This window comes from Trichosurus vulpecula, chromosome 1, assembly GCF_011100635.1.
Source record: "Trichosurus vulpecula isolate mTriVul1 chromosome 1, mTriVul1.pri, whole genome shotgun sequence".
In the NCBI taxonomy this organism is placed as follows: domain Eukaryota; kingdom Metazoa; phylum Chordata; class Mammalia; order Diprotodontia; family Phalangeridae; genus Trichosurus; species Trichosurus vulpecula.
In genome coordinates, this window is record NC_050573.1 from 552,133,782 (window position 1) to 552,150,208 (window position 16,427).

A 16,427-nucleotide genomic window follows, 5' to 3' on the forward strand; every position below is an offset into this window, starting at 1 on the left:
CTTCAACCTTTCCAGTGATAGAAAACTCACTATTTACTTTATTCCAGTGTTGGTTTTTCCCCACAACAGCAGGTTGACTTCATTTACAAAGAGCCTCACCTACAACAACATCGGATCTTCACAACAGACCACGACACAGTAAGGGAAGGATTCTCATGACACTTTACAATTCAGGCCATCAGCTCAGGATGGCAGAGTAACAGATCCAAAATCATCCAAGCAAAGGAGCAAGGAGGGAAGTCTTTACCTTCCCTGCAGCAATCACCAGACCTCCTGGAACATCTCCAGGGTCATGATGACCCGCTTTTCCTGGCTTCACACCTCAGGCCAGGACCTCAGAATGGCTGAGGGCTGACCCAAATCCCCACAGCTGGAACTAGGACTCAATCCCTGTGACTAAGGGGGCTCTACTTCATTCCACTGTTGTTCTAATTTTTAGAAAGTTCTTTATTTGAGATAGGATACACCTCCCAGTGACCTCCACTGTTTGGTCCTCATTCTATCCTTGGGGCAGCAAAAAAAATAAATCAATCGATTTCTCTTTCCAACATTTGAAGAGTTATCATGCTATCCCTAAGTCTCTTTCCTATCAGGTGAATTCTCAGAGTTCCTTCACTTGCTGCTCCCATGGCACAGTTTTCAGATGCCTCATCAAACATATATCAGTGACCTCTAAAAATCCAGAAGGCAGAACCTAAGCCTGTTAAACTTAAGAACATTGTTCAGATATTATCTGACCACAGAACTGGAGGACACAGTGGACAGAGTACTGGGCTTGTAATTAGAAAAAATTGATTTCAAATCTGACCTCAGATACTTACTAGTTGTGTGACCCTGGGCAAGTCACTTAAACACTGTCTGTCTCAACTACTCCACTGTAAAATGGGGATAATACTAGTACCTACCGCCCAGAGCTGTTCGGAGGAGCAAATGAGATAATATTTCTAAAGCACTTTGCAAACTTTAAAGGGCTGTATAAATGCTAGCCATGATGGTGGTGATGGTAACATCATTAATTTAAGCCAATTAATCTTTGGAACTCAGCATTCACATCTGTAAAACAGAGATCCATCTGCTTTATCAATCTTGCAGAGTGTCATGTGCTTAGAAAGGTGTGAAAGGTCTGATACTGTCATCCACGTCATCACAATGTGAGCACGTCTATCAATGAACACTGTCTCCCACTGACGTGCCTGTGCACTGGCCATCTTCTCCCTCCTCACCTCCTAATCTTAGAGTCTCTGGCTTCCTTCAAGATTCAGCTCAAACACCACCCAGAAGCTGTCACCTAGAAGACCCCAACGCTGGTAGAACTTTCCCCTCTAAAGCTATTTCCTGTGTATTTTATATTACCTATTCATATACATGTTGTCTCCTCCATTAGAATGGGAGCTTTTTGAGGGTGGGGACTGTTTTTTTTTTTTGCTTTTTCTTTGTATCCCCTGCACTTAACACGGCAAGTGCTTATTAAGTGCTTGTTGAATAGCTGATTGGTAGCTAAAAAGTAATGAATGCCCAGACCTTTTAACCCAGCTATCTCACCACTGGATACACATTCTAAGGAGATCAGAGACAGAGAGAAATGTGTCAAACACACCCAACTACTAGGGGCAGTTAGGTGGCACCGTGGAGTACCTGCCCTGGAGTCAGGAAGACCTGAGTTCAAATCCAGCCTCAGACACTTATTAGCTGTGTGACCCTGGGCAAGTCACTAAACTCTGATTGCCTCAATACCAAAATATTCAAAACAATGGTTTTTTTTTGTTGTAGGAAAAAAAAACCCCACAAAACTACAAAATGAGAAACAGACTGGTGTAGGGGAAATACTAGTTAATACTGACTGGGTCATTTGTGTTCCTAGCTCTGATATTCACTGCGTGGGTTACCTTGAACCTCAGTTTCTTCGCTTCCAAAATAAGGAAGGCAGACTCCGTGACCCGTCAGGCTGATTCTAGCTCTGTATCCGGGCTCTAAGTCCTTCCTGGGGAGCAGGAGTTGTTTCGTTCATTGCATTTGTATCCCCGGTGTCTTGCCCATAATAGGTGACTAATAAATGCTTGTTGATTAGTGATTCTGCGGTCCTAGGAGCATCCATCAATTAGGGAATAGCTGAACAAACTATGGAATAAGACATTTTAAAAAAGCAATGGCCCCTTAAAGGGGACTGCATATAAATAATAATACCTGATATCTATATAGCACTTGAAAGTTTGCAAAGCGCTTCACATATATTATCTGATTCGAGTTGATTGATATGATGACAAAGCCATAAGAACCCTTTATTAATAATGAAAAAAAAGCCAGCTGGGATTTGTGTCTCATGTTTAACTTTTCAAAGCGCCTTCCAAGAAATCTAGGCTCTCATTTTGTCCATCCTTTAACTAGTCAGATAGGACAGGCGGTATTATTTCCATCTGCCTGAGTCACAGAGGCAGCTACGTGGCTCAGTGAATAGAGTACTAGCCCTGGAACTAGGAAACCCTGCGTCCAAATCTGGCCTCAGACACTTCCTAGCTATGTGACCCTTAGCAAGTGACTTAACCTCCGTCTGTCTTAATCCACTGGAGAAGGAAATGGCAAACCACTCTAGCGTCCCACGGACAGTGCTGCCACGCACTGGGTTCAAGAAGATCAGACGTGACTGAACAACAGTAAGAAACAGCCAATATTTTCATTTTCGAGATATGGAAACGTTGAATAGTTTGCTTAAGGTCCTGGAGTGTGTCAGAGGCATAGTTCAGATGAGAAGTCCCTTCTCCTAACACTCCCTTACTCTCCCACTAAACTCAAGGTGACCAGGGCTTTATGTGCCGATCTTTAGTAAGCTGTTCCTTCTACCCTCCCTCCCACCCACAGTCCTAGCCCCAAAGTCTTAATTTTCTCCCCCTTATTTTATTTTGTTGTTCTACTTACAGGACGATGAGGGTGAGGATGAAGAAGAAATGCACACTCCCGATGAGATTCCGATAAATCCATACGACCCATAAGTAACTCGGTCTGCTGCTGAGTATCTCAATCCATCCATAGATGGCGTGGATGATGGAAGGCAGGCCTTGAAAAGGACCACACTGAGCTGAAGGCTTCAACCTGAGCAGGAAAGGAAAAGGAGGTCGGCTGGGTTCTAAAATGATTGTTTTCCCTCATCTCCCTCTCGTCATTATTTTACTCGTATTTGACTCATTCTGTAAATCTGAAATTAAAGAGATTTCTCAGCCATGGACTCGGACAGCTAGCTGCTGCAAAGTTAAGCGTTCTCCTAATATGGTAATAATATTAATAATGCTATTATTAATAATAAATAACATCTAATATTTATGTAGCATTTTACCCCTTACAAAGCACTCCCTTCTTCTCTACTGAGGACTACTCAGCTAGGCGGCGCAGTGGATAGGGTACTGGGCCTAGAGTCAAGAAGCTCTGATGACTGATGTGGAAATATGTCTAATATGGATTGCTCGCCATCTGGAGGAGGGGGGAAGAGAAGGAGGGAGGAAGAAAAAAATTTGGAACTCTAAATCTTATAAAAGTGAATGTTGGAAACTGAAAAAAGAAGAGATTTGAGTTTAAGTGTGGCCTTGGACATTACTAGAGGTGTGCTGTGTTACCCTGGACAAGTCACTTAACCTCTGCCTTCTCAGTTTCCTCATCTGTAAAATGGATCTCATAATAGCACATCCCCTCCCCCAGGGTTCATGTGAGAATCAGAAGAGATAATATTTGCAAAGTGCTTAGTGCCTGTCACATGTGGGTGCTCAATAAATGTGTGTTCCTTTTCCCCCTTGCCTCTTAGGAGAGACAGTACAAGTATTATTATTAATTATTATCATTTTAGAAAGTGACTTTTACGTGCCAGGCAGACAAAGCTCAAGTGATTTTCCCAAGGTCACACAGCTCGTAAATGGCTGAGATGGGATTTGAACTCACCCTTCCCAGTAATGTGCTGGATGCGGCCAGCCTGTTTGGGCTTAGGTGAGCTGATAGTTCAATTTTCAGTGTGAACATTTTCTGGTACAAGTATATTAACCCCAACTTTACAGATAAGGAATTTCTGACAGTTAAGGGGCACAGACAGCCACCTTCTGAGTCAGGTCTTAGAAACCTTCAAGTTCAATGCTCTTTTCACTACACCATGCTGACCATACCTTTTTTGGGGGTCACTTTAGTTTTATTGATGTTTTCTTTTTACATTACATATATTTGCAGATTATCCCCACTTTGTGTGAGGTCTTTTACAACAAAGTAAAAGTTAAGTAAAACTAGTAACATAGTGACCTCATCTGAAAGTACATGCAACCTTTCACATCTATAGCTCCCTCCTTATCTCTTTATTTTTTTTTTTCAAGCTGCTGTCTTGGCTCTGCCCCCTCTTTATTTTTTTTTTTTAATTAACGGAAGTCTACTTCCTCTCCTTCCCACCTCCCACCCCACTAGGGCAGGGGGAGGGGGGGAAACAAATTTCTTGCAATCAGTATACATAGTCAAGCAAAATAAGTTCCCCCAATGGCTGTACCCCCAAATATCCTCAATCGGCATCCTAAATGACTCTCTGTAATAGCGTATTTCGTTGTCACTCCTCCGGAACCATAGATGGCCACTGCAGTGCTTATGGTTCTAATAGCTTCCGAACTGGTTTGTTTTTACGATGTTGTCATTGTATAAATTGTTCTCCTAGTTTTGCTCTTTTCATTGGTCATTAGTTTATAAATGACCATAAAACTATTCATTTTTGTTCCAGTGTGAATTGCTTTATTTAAAGGTCTATGAAGGGTAAACCTATAGATATGCCCCTACTCTAAGTACTTTCCCTACAATAACCCCTTCCCCCCCAGCTTCTATTTTACAAAATTATGCTAATCCAGTGTGAATAAACTACTAGGGTACTAGGGACTTGACTGAAAGGAATTTGGTTCTAGGATTGCCAATTACCCTGGATTCCCAAAACCCATCTCTTTTTCAACTTATAATTATTATTGTGAATACTCACATGTATATAGCACTTTATAGGTTAAACAGCTTTCACTTCACATTGCTGTGAGACAGGTAGTAATAGTAATTTTATCCCCCTTTTATAGATGAAATAACTGAGGCTCAGGGAAGTAAATACAGTAACTTGCTTAAGGTCACACAACCAGTAAGCTAGATCCTGTCTAGCCTGATCCATTGGCCTTTTTCTTGAGTATATTGCATCCATTCTTGGGAGCACAGGGAACAGAAAATATAAAACATTCCCTGACTTGGTGACAGAGAAGAGATGAAGGATCTGGTACCATCTGGGCTAAAAAGGGGCTCAGACTTAGATGCTGAAAGTTAATGGGGGTCATTTTAGTTTTATTTGTTAACTAATAGATGAGGTAGGTTTCTCTTTCCTTCTCTGTCCTTTAAAAAAAGTTATGAACCTAGATCAAAGTGCTTAACATCTTAAGGAAGGGGAAGGGAGAGAGAAAGGGAGAAAATTTGGAACTCAAGTTTTTTTTTTTTAAATTGAATGTTAAAAATTGTCTACATATGTAACTGGGAAAAAATAAAATATTTTTTAAAAAAATGTTATGAGGTGTATAACCTATATTGGATTACTTACCATCTCCAAGAGGGGAAAGGGGAGGTGAGGGAGGGAGGGATAGAATTTGGAACTCAAAACTTAAAAAAAAAGTTTAAAAATTGTTTTAACATATACTTGGGAGGAAAAAATAAAACATAACAAAAATGATAGGAGAAGAAACTTGATGTAGTGTACAGAGAGCTGTCCTCCGAGGCAGGAAAATTTGGGTTCAAATCCTGTTTCTGACACTTCCTGTCAAATCACTTAACCTCTTGATATTCTAGACCATTCTCTAAGGCTTCAAGCTGAAATGTTGGGTGCCCATCTGCACCCACAGCTAGAAGTTTCCTCCCTGACAGTTATCTAAATGAATGAAATCATGGGCCTTATTTTTAAAAAGCCACAACTGTTAACTGAAATATTTCAATGTTAGTTAATAAGGAAATAGTAGCATTGCTTAGATTCTCTCCCCTCTCTCTCTCCCCAACTCTTCCCCAAATGGTTGAAACCATCCATAATTGCAGAGTCATCTCTTACCTCCAGACGGTGATGGCTAGGACACATAGCACCCCAGTAAAAGATGGGAAAAACAGCAGGAAAATAAATAGAGTCATCATCTGAGAAGCACGCCACGCTTTGCTTGGAGGCTGGCAGTTCATCATTAGGCTGATCTAAAGGAACAGTGGTGCAATCTCCCATCAATTTCTTTATGTGCCTTTCAAACCTCAACTTCTGGTGCTCGATTGCCTCCCCTTCCCTCTGCCTTCTTCTCTCTAATGCGCAAGTAGATGTAGTGCTAAGAGGAGCTTTTCCCTCCTTCATCCACAACCCTAAACCATGTTGGGTTTCACTGGTGGGTTCCAAGATATCACTCACTTTTTTGATGTAGAATGTGATGAACAGCATGATCATGTGGATGAAGGGCAGCAGGGGAGAGAAGAAGATGCCAATCCTGCAAAGAGAAAAATGGTCATTACTTTCCCAATAGTAGTAGTCAACATTTATATAGCACGTTAGAGTTTGCAAAATGCTTTATATATATTATTTCGTCTAAGCCTCATAATACGTTTTTTTTTATTATTTCCACTATACAAATAGGGAAACAGATCTAAGAGTTCGAATGACTTGCTCAGAGTCATGCAGCTACTTAGTATCTGAGTTGGAATTTGAACCCAGGTCTTCCTAACTTTCTCAAAGCCAGAAACAAAATTAGTAGGCAATTCCCATTTAGTAGAGAGTGTCTAAAATATCATACTAAAAGACATTAAAAAGTGGGGTGGGAGGAAGCCACTCCTAAGTGGTTCAAGACATCTAGGAGCAGTTCCACTTCATCTAAGAGACAATGCCTCCTCCCAAAAAAAACACCAAACAACCCAACACCTAGACTGTCAAGAATTAGAATGTACGGGAAGCCTAGAGATGAGAAGATTTAGGGGAAACATGGTACCTGTCATTCTCAAGTATCTGAAAAGCTGTCATGTGGAAGAAGCACTAAATTTGTACTTTTAGTGTAGTGCCTGGGAATATAATAGGTGCTTAATTAATGCTTGTTGATTGATATTGGGGGGGGGGGTTGGGGAGTTCTGGCCTCAGAGGGCAGGACTAGGAAGAATGAACAGAAAGTTGCTCAAAGGAAGATTCTGATTTGGTACGAGGAAAAAAAATCTCAACCATTAATGGGCCCAAGATAGATTGGGACTATCTTCGGAAATGACTTATCTCCAGGAGTTATTCAAATGGAGATTGGTTGAATATTTGTCAGAAATATTGTAAACAAAGTTCCAACTTCAGTTTGTACTAGATGACCTTTTGATTCCGAGAAGTTGGGACCCATAGGTTACTCAGTAGAGATGCTATGATCTAATTTTGACATCACATTCCTCTAAGGCAAATATGGTGATGTGAATTCCACAGGGTCTGATAAAGAAGAGAGCCTGTTCTTGATCTAAGAGGTGGCTTCTTCTAACACTACCCTCCCCCTCGTACTTACCACAGTAGGGTTTGTGTGTAGATGAGCTCCAAAACATTCCTGGCAATATCAAATTCGGGCACACCAAGGCTTTTAATGAATTTAGTCCCAATGATTCTGTAAAATGACAAAGCTGAGAATCTACAAGTGTCCAGAAATCCCGAGAGGAAAAAAAAAGACACCCAACTAATTTGGAATACAGGTGAAAAGTCCAGTGCAAATTAGTTAAACATGTATGATGGGGCGTGTGGAAGATATCAAATTTTGCTCTTTTCTCATGTTAGAGCAACATAGTGATAGAATGTTGGACTTAAAAATCAAGAAGATGTGGATTTAAAATCCTGCCTCAGACACTTATTACTATGACATCAGCAGCTGGATGGTGCAGTGGTTGGGAAGATCTGAGTTCAAATCCTACCTCAGACACATACTCGCCGTATGATCCTGAACGAAGTTACTTAACCTCTGTCTCTCTCAGCTATAAAATGAGGATAACAATAGCGCCTACCTCCCAGGGTTGTTGTGTGGACCAAATGAGATCATATTTGTAAAGCACTTAGCACCTAGTAGGTGCTTAATAAATGTTTATTTGCTTCCTTTCCTGGAAAAGTCACTTAACCTCTCCGTGCCTCAGTTTCCTCATCTGTAAAATGAGGGAATTGGATTAGAAGGCCTCTGATGTCCCTCCAAGCTCTAAAGCTAGGCTTATAAACACAGTGAAAGTGTGACATTATTTTAAGGAAACGGCCTTCTCAATTGCTAAGGCAAAGTGCTAAATAAAATGCTTTTTTTTTGAGGGGGTAAGGCAGGGCAACTGGGGTTCAGTGACTTGCCCAAGGTCACACAGCTAGTAAGTAAAATGCTTTTTTAAAAAGTTTATTTTCCTAAGTTGACTAAACATTTTCCTATTTTCTTGGTAAATTCTTCCTCCCACCTCCAAACTTTCAGCCCCAAAACAGGCCACTTTTTCCATCAGTTCAGAGTAAGTGGCATTGTGTTCAATAGAATTTTCCTACATTGGACATCTTAAAAATTTGTCACCAAGACCTCAAAAAAATCAGAGTTTAGAATTTGGCAAGAATGTGCACTTAGGAAGCTAAATAGATCTCTAGCTTTTTAATGAAGCTCTAAGGGTCTTGGAGAAGGGCAAAGAGCTATTTTTAAAAAAAATCTCTTTCATAGTACCTCTGTACTATGCACTGTGTACTTTCCACATAACGAACCGAGACATTTTATCTGACCTTCATATACGTAATGGATCAATATGCAACACAGAGGCGAGTCTGGGTAGAGTTAGGCAAAGAAAATAATGCCAGGAGTATATATAATAGGTATATATGTACATATGTATAGATATGGTCTTTATATGTATATATAATTTATATGTATAACATATTATATATGTGTATATAAAGAGTTACAGCTAATAGATGAATATTTACAAAAATATAAATTGCCCAGATTAACAGAAGAGGAAAAATACTTAAATAACCCATTTCAGACAAAGAAATTGAACAAGCCATCGATAAACTCCCTAAGAAAACATCTCCAGGGCCAGATGGATTTATAAGGGAATTCTATCAAACATTTAAAGAACAAGTAATTTCAATACTATATAAACTATTTGGGAAGACAGACAAAGAAGAGTCCCACCAAATACTTTTTATGATACAACTACGGTACTGACACCTAAACTGGGAAGAACCAAAATAGAGAAAGAAAATTGTAGACCAATTTCCCTAATGAATATAAATGAAAAAATTTAAATAAAATATTAGCAAAGAGTTTACAGCAACTTATCTCGAGGATAATACACTATGACCAGGTAGAATTTATACCAGGAATGCAGGACTGATTCAATATTGGAAAAACTATCAGCATAATTGATCATATCAACAACAAAACTAACAGAAATCATACAATTATCTCAATAGATGCAGAAAAAGCTTTTGACAAAATACAACATCCATTCCTATTAAAAATACTAGAGAGCCTAGGAATAAATGGAGTCTTCCTTAAAATAATAGATAACATTTATCTAAAACCATCAGTAAGCATTATATGTAATGGGGATAAGCTAGAAGCATTTCCAATAAGATCGGGGGTGAAACAAGGATGTCCATTATCACTACTGTTATTCAATATTGTACTAGAGATGTGAGTTTTAGCATTAAGAAGAAAGGCATTAGAATAGGTTAAGAAGAAACAAAGCTATCACTCTTTGTAGATGATATGATGGTATACTTAGAAAATCCTAGAGAATTAAGTAAAAAACTACTTGAAATAATAAACACCTTTAGCAAAGTTACAGGATATAAAATGAACCCACATAAATCACTGTCATTTCTATATATTATTAACAAAGACCAACAGCAAGAGACAGAAAGAAAAATTCTATTTAAAGTTATTGTAGACATTATAAAACATTTGGGAGTCTATCTGCTAAAACAAACCCAGGAACTATATGACACAATTAAAAAACACTTTTTGCACAAATAAAAGTCAGAACTAAATAACTGGAAAAACATCAGCTTGCTCATGGGTAGGCCAAGTTAATATAATAAAAATGACAATTCTACCTAAATTAATTTACTTATTCAGTGCCATGCTGATCAAACTACCAAAACATTATTTTATAGAGCTAGAAAAAAAAATAACAAAATTCATCTGGAAGAACAAAAGGTCCAGAACATCAAGGGAATTAATGAAAAGAAATGCAAGGGAAAGTGGCCTAGCCATACCAGAGCTTAAATTGTATTATAAAGCAGCAATCATCAAAACTACTTGGTATTGGCTAAGAAATAGAGTGGTTGATCAGTGGAATAGGTTAGGTACACAAGATACAACAGTCAACGACTATAGTAATCAACATCTGATAAATCCAAAGACTCCAGCTTCTGGGATAAGAACTCACTATTTAACAAAAATTGCTGGGAAAACAGAAAAATAGAATAGCAAAAACTAGGCATAGACCAACATCTTACACAGTATACCAAGATAAAGTCAAATGAGTACATGATTTAGATATGAAGGCTGATACTATAAGCAAAGGAGAGCAAGAAATAATCTACCTCTCAGATCTATGGAGAAGGGAAGAATTTATGACCAAATAAGAATTAGAGGACATTATGAAAAATAAAATGGATAATTTGATGACATTAAATTGAAAAGTTTTTGCACAAAGTCAATGCACCCAAGATTAGAATGAGAAGCAGAAAGCTGGGAAACAATTTTTATAGCCAGTATCTCTGACAAAGGCCTCATTTCTAAAATATATAGAGAAGTGAGTCAAATTTATAAGAATATGTCATTCCCCAATTGAAAAATGGTTAAAGGATATGAACAGGCAGTTTTCAGATAAAGAAATGAAAGCTATTTATAGTCATATGAAAAGATGTTCTAAATCACTATTGATTAGAGAAATGCAAATAAAAACAATTTGAGGTACCACATCACATCTATCAGATTGGCTAACATGACAAAAAAAGGAAAATGCTAAATGTTGGAGAAGATGTGGGAAAATTGGAACACTAATGCATTGTTGGTGGAGTTGTGAACTGATCCAACCATTCTGGAGGGCAATTTGAAATTATGCCCAAAGGGCTATAAAACTGTGCATACCCTTTGACCCAGCAATACCACTTCTAGGGTTATATCCCAAAAAGATCATAAAAATGGTAAAAGGACCCACATGCACAAAAATATTTATAGCAGCTCTTTTTATGGTGGCCAAGAGTTGGAAATTGAGGGGATGTCCATCAATTGGGGAATGGCTGGACAAGTTGTGGTATATGAATGTAATGATTGTTATTGTGCTACAAGAAATGATGAGCGGGTGGAGTTCAGAAAAACCTGGAAAGATTTATATGAACTGATGCTGAGTGAAGTGAGCAGAACCAGAACATTGTACACAGTAACATCAACATTGTGGGATGACTGACTTTGATAGACTTAGATCTTCTCAGCAATGCAAGGACCTGAGACCACTCCAAAAGACTCATGATGGAAAATGCTGTCCACATCCAGAGAAAAAACTATGGAGTCTGAATGCAGATCAAAGCAGACTGTTTGCTCTCTCTCTCTTTCTCTCTTTTGTTTCTTCTTTCTTGTGGTTTCTCCCATGGGTTCTAATTCTTCTTTACAACATGACTAATGGGAAAATACATTTAATATGAATGTATATATAGAGCCTATGTCAGATTGCATGCCATCTTAGGGAGGGGGGTGAGGAAGGAGGGGGAGAAAATTTAAAACTCAAAAGCTTATACAAGTGAATGTTGAAAACAAAAAATTAATTGATTAATTAAAAAAAGAATAGAAAAAAGGAGTTATATCTTCCTATTTTACCTACCAAAAGAACCTAAATTAGCATCTTTTGAAAGTGGACATGCTAATTTTGGCCCAATTACAAAGTTGGGATCACGACTTTCCATTTGTAGCATCATTCCAAAGAGCTTTCCTTATCTATAATCTTATTTGAGCCTCATGTTAAACCTGTACAGTAAGCAGGTGGGCATAATTATTTCCCATCAAGCCTAGAACTAAAATCGGGTCTCCTGACTGCCAGTCCCCCACAATTCCACGTTCTAGACTGGGATATTCTTCTTCTTTATCATAAGCAGATGGACAAGTGACCTTTCATGAGCCCTTTCAGAAACAAAATAAATCCAGCATCTGACCTCCAGAGGTTGTCTTGGCCAAAGGTAGCAACCATTTGGGGTAATACTCCCGAGTTGGGTAGAACCAGATTAAAGTGTAAATGAGAAATATTTAACAAAATAAATAAAAATGCAATAGAACATAGATAATGTTAATAGGTGGTTTTCTAAGTTGATATGTGGTTTGCAGGGATCCTTATGTTAATGGCCTGCATTTCTATTTGAGCTTGATACCACTGGTCTAGGCCAGTCCTTTACTGTAAGCTCTAAGCCCTCTCCAGTTATACAGGATGTCTAGTAAAGGAGACAGTTCTTAATCTCCAAACTACAAACCTATTTGATAAGTGGAGTGTAATGGCAATGAGGCTAGCAGCAGCTGTTGAGGTGTAAGACCCAATAAGAGCTGCCAGCACGGGTTCTTTGGTATGCTTTTCTAAGGAAAGTAACTGCAAGGGGTTAACAATCTCACTTTAATCCCACATACATATATCATTCACTTGGTTCAGGGGAAAAAGCCAGCACCCTGAACTTCAGAGCAAATATTACAAACATACATTATATAAACAGAGCAAACAAACACGAATCAACAGATAGACCTCCTATCTGTCTGGCCAAATCACAATAATTACCAGAGAAGAACCAATGGGTCTGGGTTAGCAAAGCTGAGGGTGGGAGGTGGGGGGTGGGGGGGAGAGCGGAGAATGGGTGGTGGTGGTTACAATGGCTTGCCCAGGGTCTCAACACTCCTTCCATGAGTGAGCCCCAAAGGGAAAATGCCAACCTCTGAGTTTATATACCCTGTTCAGGGTCAAAGGGCGTCACAACATGCAACTCAAAGCCATGTGACCTAAAAGCTTCTGGCATCACAATCATGGCACTCAAACCCATGTAAACTAGGCTTTCCCTTATTTCTTAAGCAGGTCACTCCTGGAATTAATCAAAGAAACAAAGACCAGACTCACCAAAGGCACTTGATTACCTAAGTGCTCCAAAAGAGAAAACAGTAAAAATGTCCCACCCTAATTACTGTAATATGGAGGCAGAACATTGATTCTGGCTTCAAATCCCATCCATGATGCTTATACATTGTGTAACCTTGGGTCAGTCAATTTACCTCCTGGGATAAATCAGTTTCCCCATCAATAAAATGAAAGGGTAAGACTGAAGGTTTCTGAGGTCGCTGCCAGCCCTGGATCTATGATCCTAATTCAGCTTAACTCAGGACTATGTTTTCTCAGATGACTATCATTCCACCCCTTTCCCCCCTTTCCCCCCTTCCCCTGCCCCTGCCCTACTCTGCTGCGATCCTTGGGCATTGTTCTACATTAATGAAACAGATCTCCTAGGAAGACTGGTAAAATAGTCCTAGAAGCAGTTCCAACCAAGAATTTCTAAAGATGCTTTTTGAGCACGGCAGCTTTGTTGACATAACCATACAGCCTATCTATGTATCTAACTATGTATCTATGTATCTAACATTGATTGAAACCAGAATAATATCTAACAACTAGGCTCTCTTGGGGGGAAAAATGCACGTATACTTCTAAATTTGATCTGCATTATTAACACTTTCTTAATTCTGGATGATTAACAAAACAATAAATCAAGCCCTGATTTGTAGCAGCTGCTGATTTCTAAGGTGTAAATGTTCACACTGAAAATTTAACAATTGAATCTGAAAGTCAGTCAGAGCTGGTCCGAGCATTCCAGTGACTGAAACAAACTTCTTGTGGTGATGCACAAGGTTATGAAACAGTAGGAACAAATAAGCAAATGTGTTTAACTAACCAGGGAGGGAGAAAAAACAAAGGGAAATGTAAAGATTTCAAACAGTATGTGATTTTAGGAGTATAAGGAAGAATTTGCTTCCTGATACATTTCCGTACAAAGGTTTCCATTTCCATCCCCCATTTCCAACAAAAGACACAGATTTACCTTCTCAAAAACTCTCCCAAAACGGAGTCAAATAAAGTAAACAAAAATTCCATCACGAGGAGACGGTAGATATCCTGGCCAACAAGGGTTTCCCAGCACTAGAAAGCAAACAAAGAGTCAGTATGCTCAGTAAGGGTCTTCCAAATCGCCCTTTTCTGACACAAATGGAATCACTACATCTGGTCTTCACAGCCTTTCAGTGCTCCAATCTTCAGAAAACTGAGGAGAAAGCCAGGTTTGTTTTTAGTGGCCTTCCACTCTCGTCTGGTCTCTTTCCAATTCTCCGTGTACTGTTCTTCCCCAGCCCAGGTCGGCTTTCCTCAGCAGTGCCCCGTTCTCCAAAATGATCTCTGCTCTCCTCTGCCCCTAATCATACATACCATGCCTGTTTAATGTCCTATCAATCCCCTTTGGGCCTTGCTTTCTGTAACTAAATGGATCTGAGGTGTTCAGATAAAAGCTCCCAGATGTTCTGACATGAGCCCTTTGTCATGTCAACTCAGAGTAAGGTGAGAACTTCAGGAAGGTCTTTCCAGGGAGCTTCCATCCATACCTTCCCTACCTGCCTTCTATATCTACCCTTACAGTCCTTCCAGTAAATGAAGGCTTCTCTTCTTTCAGGACAATATGACAACAAATACAGACTATACACCTTTTGCAATAGTCACCTTGACAGAATATGCACTTATTCCAATGCTTAAAATCCATGAGGAACAAGGTACCTCCTTAGGACCTGTCTTGAGAGTCTGTGTCTTATTATTTTGAAAAATCTTCAATCCTGGCAAATCTGTGTCTTTCAAGGTTTTATTAACTATTTTTTTTAACAGCCAAAAGCTCTCAGGAGCTAAATCCGGTAAATGCTCTAGAATAGAGGCCAGAAGTCACATAGAGTTTACCACTGCAGCAAACAGAATATCTAGCCCTACAAGACTTCTGACCTACATAATTTGCATTTAGTGAGAGTTTGCCTTGGACTTATTTTGGCTTATATGTTAAGCCAACTCTCTCACTTCCTTATGATTTCAGGCACTGGTTCCTTCTGCCTTCCTATAACCATTCCCCTTATTGACCCAAGTACTCTGATTCAGCTTGACTCAGTCTTCTCAGATGACTATCATTCCACCCCTTTCCTCCCTCCTCCCACCCCTGCCCCACTTTGCTGCAATCCTTGGGCATTGGTCTAATGAAATAGATCTCCTAGGAAGACTTGTAAAATAGTCCTAGAAGCAGTTCCAACCAAGAATTTCTAAAGATGTTTTTGGAGCATGGCAGCTTTGTTGACATAACCATCTATCTATCCATCTATCTATCTATCTATCTATCTATCTATCTGTCTGTCTGTCTATCTATCTATCTGTGTGTCTCTCTATCTGTAGATATGTAATGTATAGCTATAAATACTATATATATGTCTACTTTGAAGGGGACAGCTCTCATTTGGGTATACAAGTCCTAATGTGTTTGTTTTAAAAAAAAATCCTGTCATTAATTTATAGTCATCTCATATTTTGAGATGAAGATGAAGATAGAGGGAAAATTCACTTGATAAACTAGTTCAATGACACAGTTCAGTACAGGGAGCTCCAAAATGGCCTGGGGTAGATTATCTACTTTGTAAAATTCTACAGGTCCCCGAGCTCACTTTTTTCCTCCAGACGGGCCAAAATGCCTGATTCAATAATACCCCTCCAAAAGAAGGGAAACCAAAAATGAAACTCCAATCGATTGGGAGCAGCTCCGGGGTAAGGTGTGGAAAGAATATTGTTATGTGGTTCAAATTAATGTGGGGGAGTATGAGTAAATTATCTATGCTGTTTTTAGCTTGAGTTAGGGTGGATTATTGAAAATTGGTGGCGATCCAATGAGAAAAGTCTAAATAAAAATATTTCCTTGAGTCGACTTGAAATGAGGAGATTAGAGGAAAGAAGAGAAAAGAGGTCTCTTTCAAAGGGGTGATCATCTTATCAGGGCTGTTGGTTGAGGCAACTCACCTTCTTTTTAGAACTGTGCTGACCTCCTGCCACATTCTGCATTATCCGTTCTCTTCCCTGATAATGTTACATTTGCTTCTAGAAACTCATTTTCAAAGGGAAGACTAAGAAATATAACAGCATACTCTATCTATTCCTTTTCCCTTCCTGACTTTCCTGGATCCCTTCGCAGCTAAAGTCCCACCTCCTACAAGAAGTCTTTCTCTGTGTCTCAACGTTAATGCCTTCGTTCCCTCTCAGGTGATCTCCAATTTATCTTGTGTATAACTTTTTTCTACATAGTTCTTTGCATGTTATCTTCTCCATTAGACTGTGAACTCCCTGAGAGCAAAGAC

The 16,427-nt window shown here is 39.2% G+C and overlaps 1 protein-coding gene across 1 annotated transcript in view; it reads right to left on the minus strand.

Moving 5' to 3' along the window:
• Positions 1-16,427, minus strand: part of TMC5 (transmembrane channel like 5) — a 76,538-nt gene that overhangs the window by 21,123 nt on the left and 38,988 nt on the right. Inside the window, 5 exon segments of the mRNA XM_036749301.1 lie at positions 2,914-3,087; positions 6,077-6,210; positions 6,416-6,491; positions 7,530-7,625; positions 14,102-14,199. Coding sequence (XP_036605196.1) covers positions 2,914-3,087; positions 6,077-6,210; positions 6,416-6,491; positions 7,530-7,625; positions 14,102-14,199 — 578 coding nt within the window.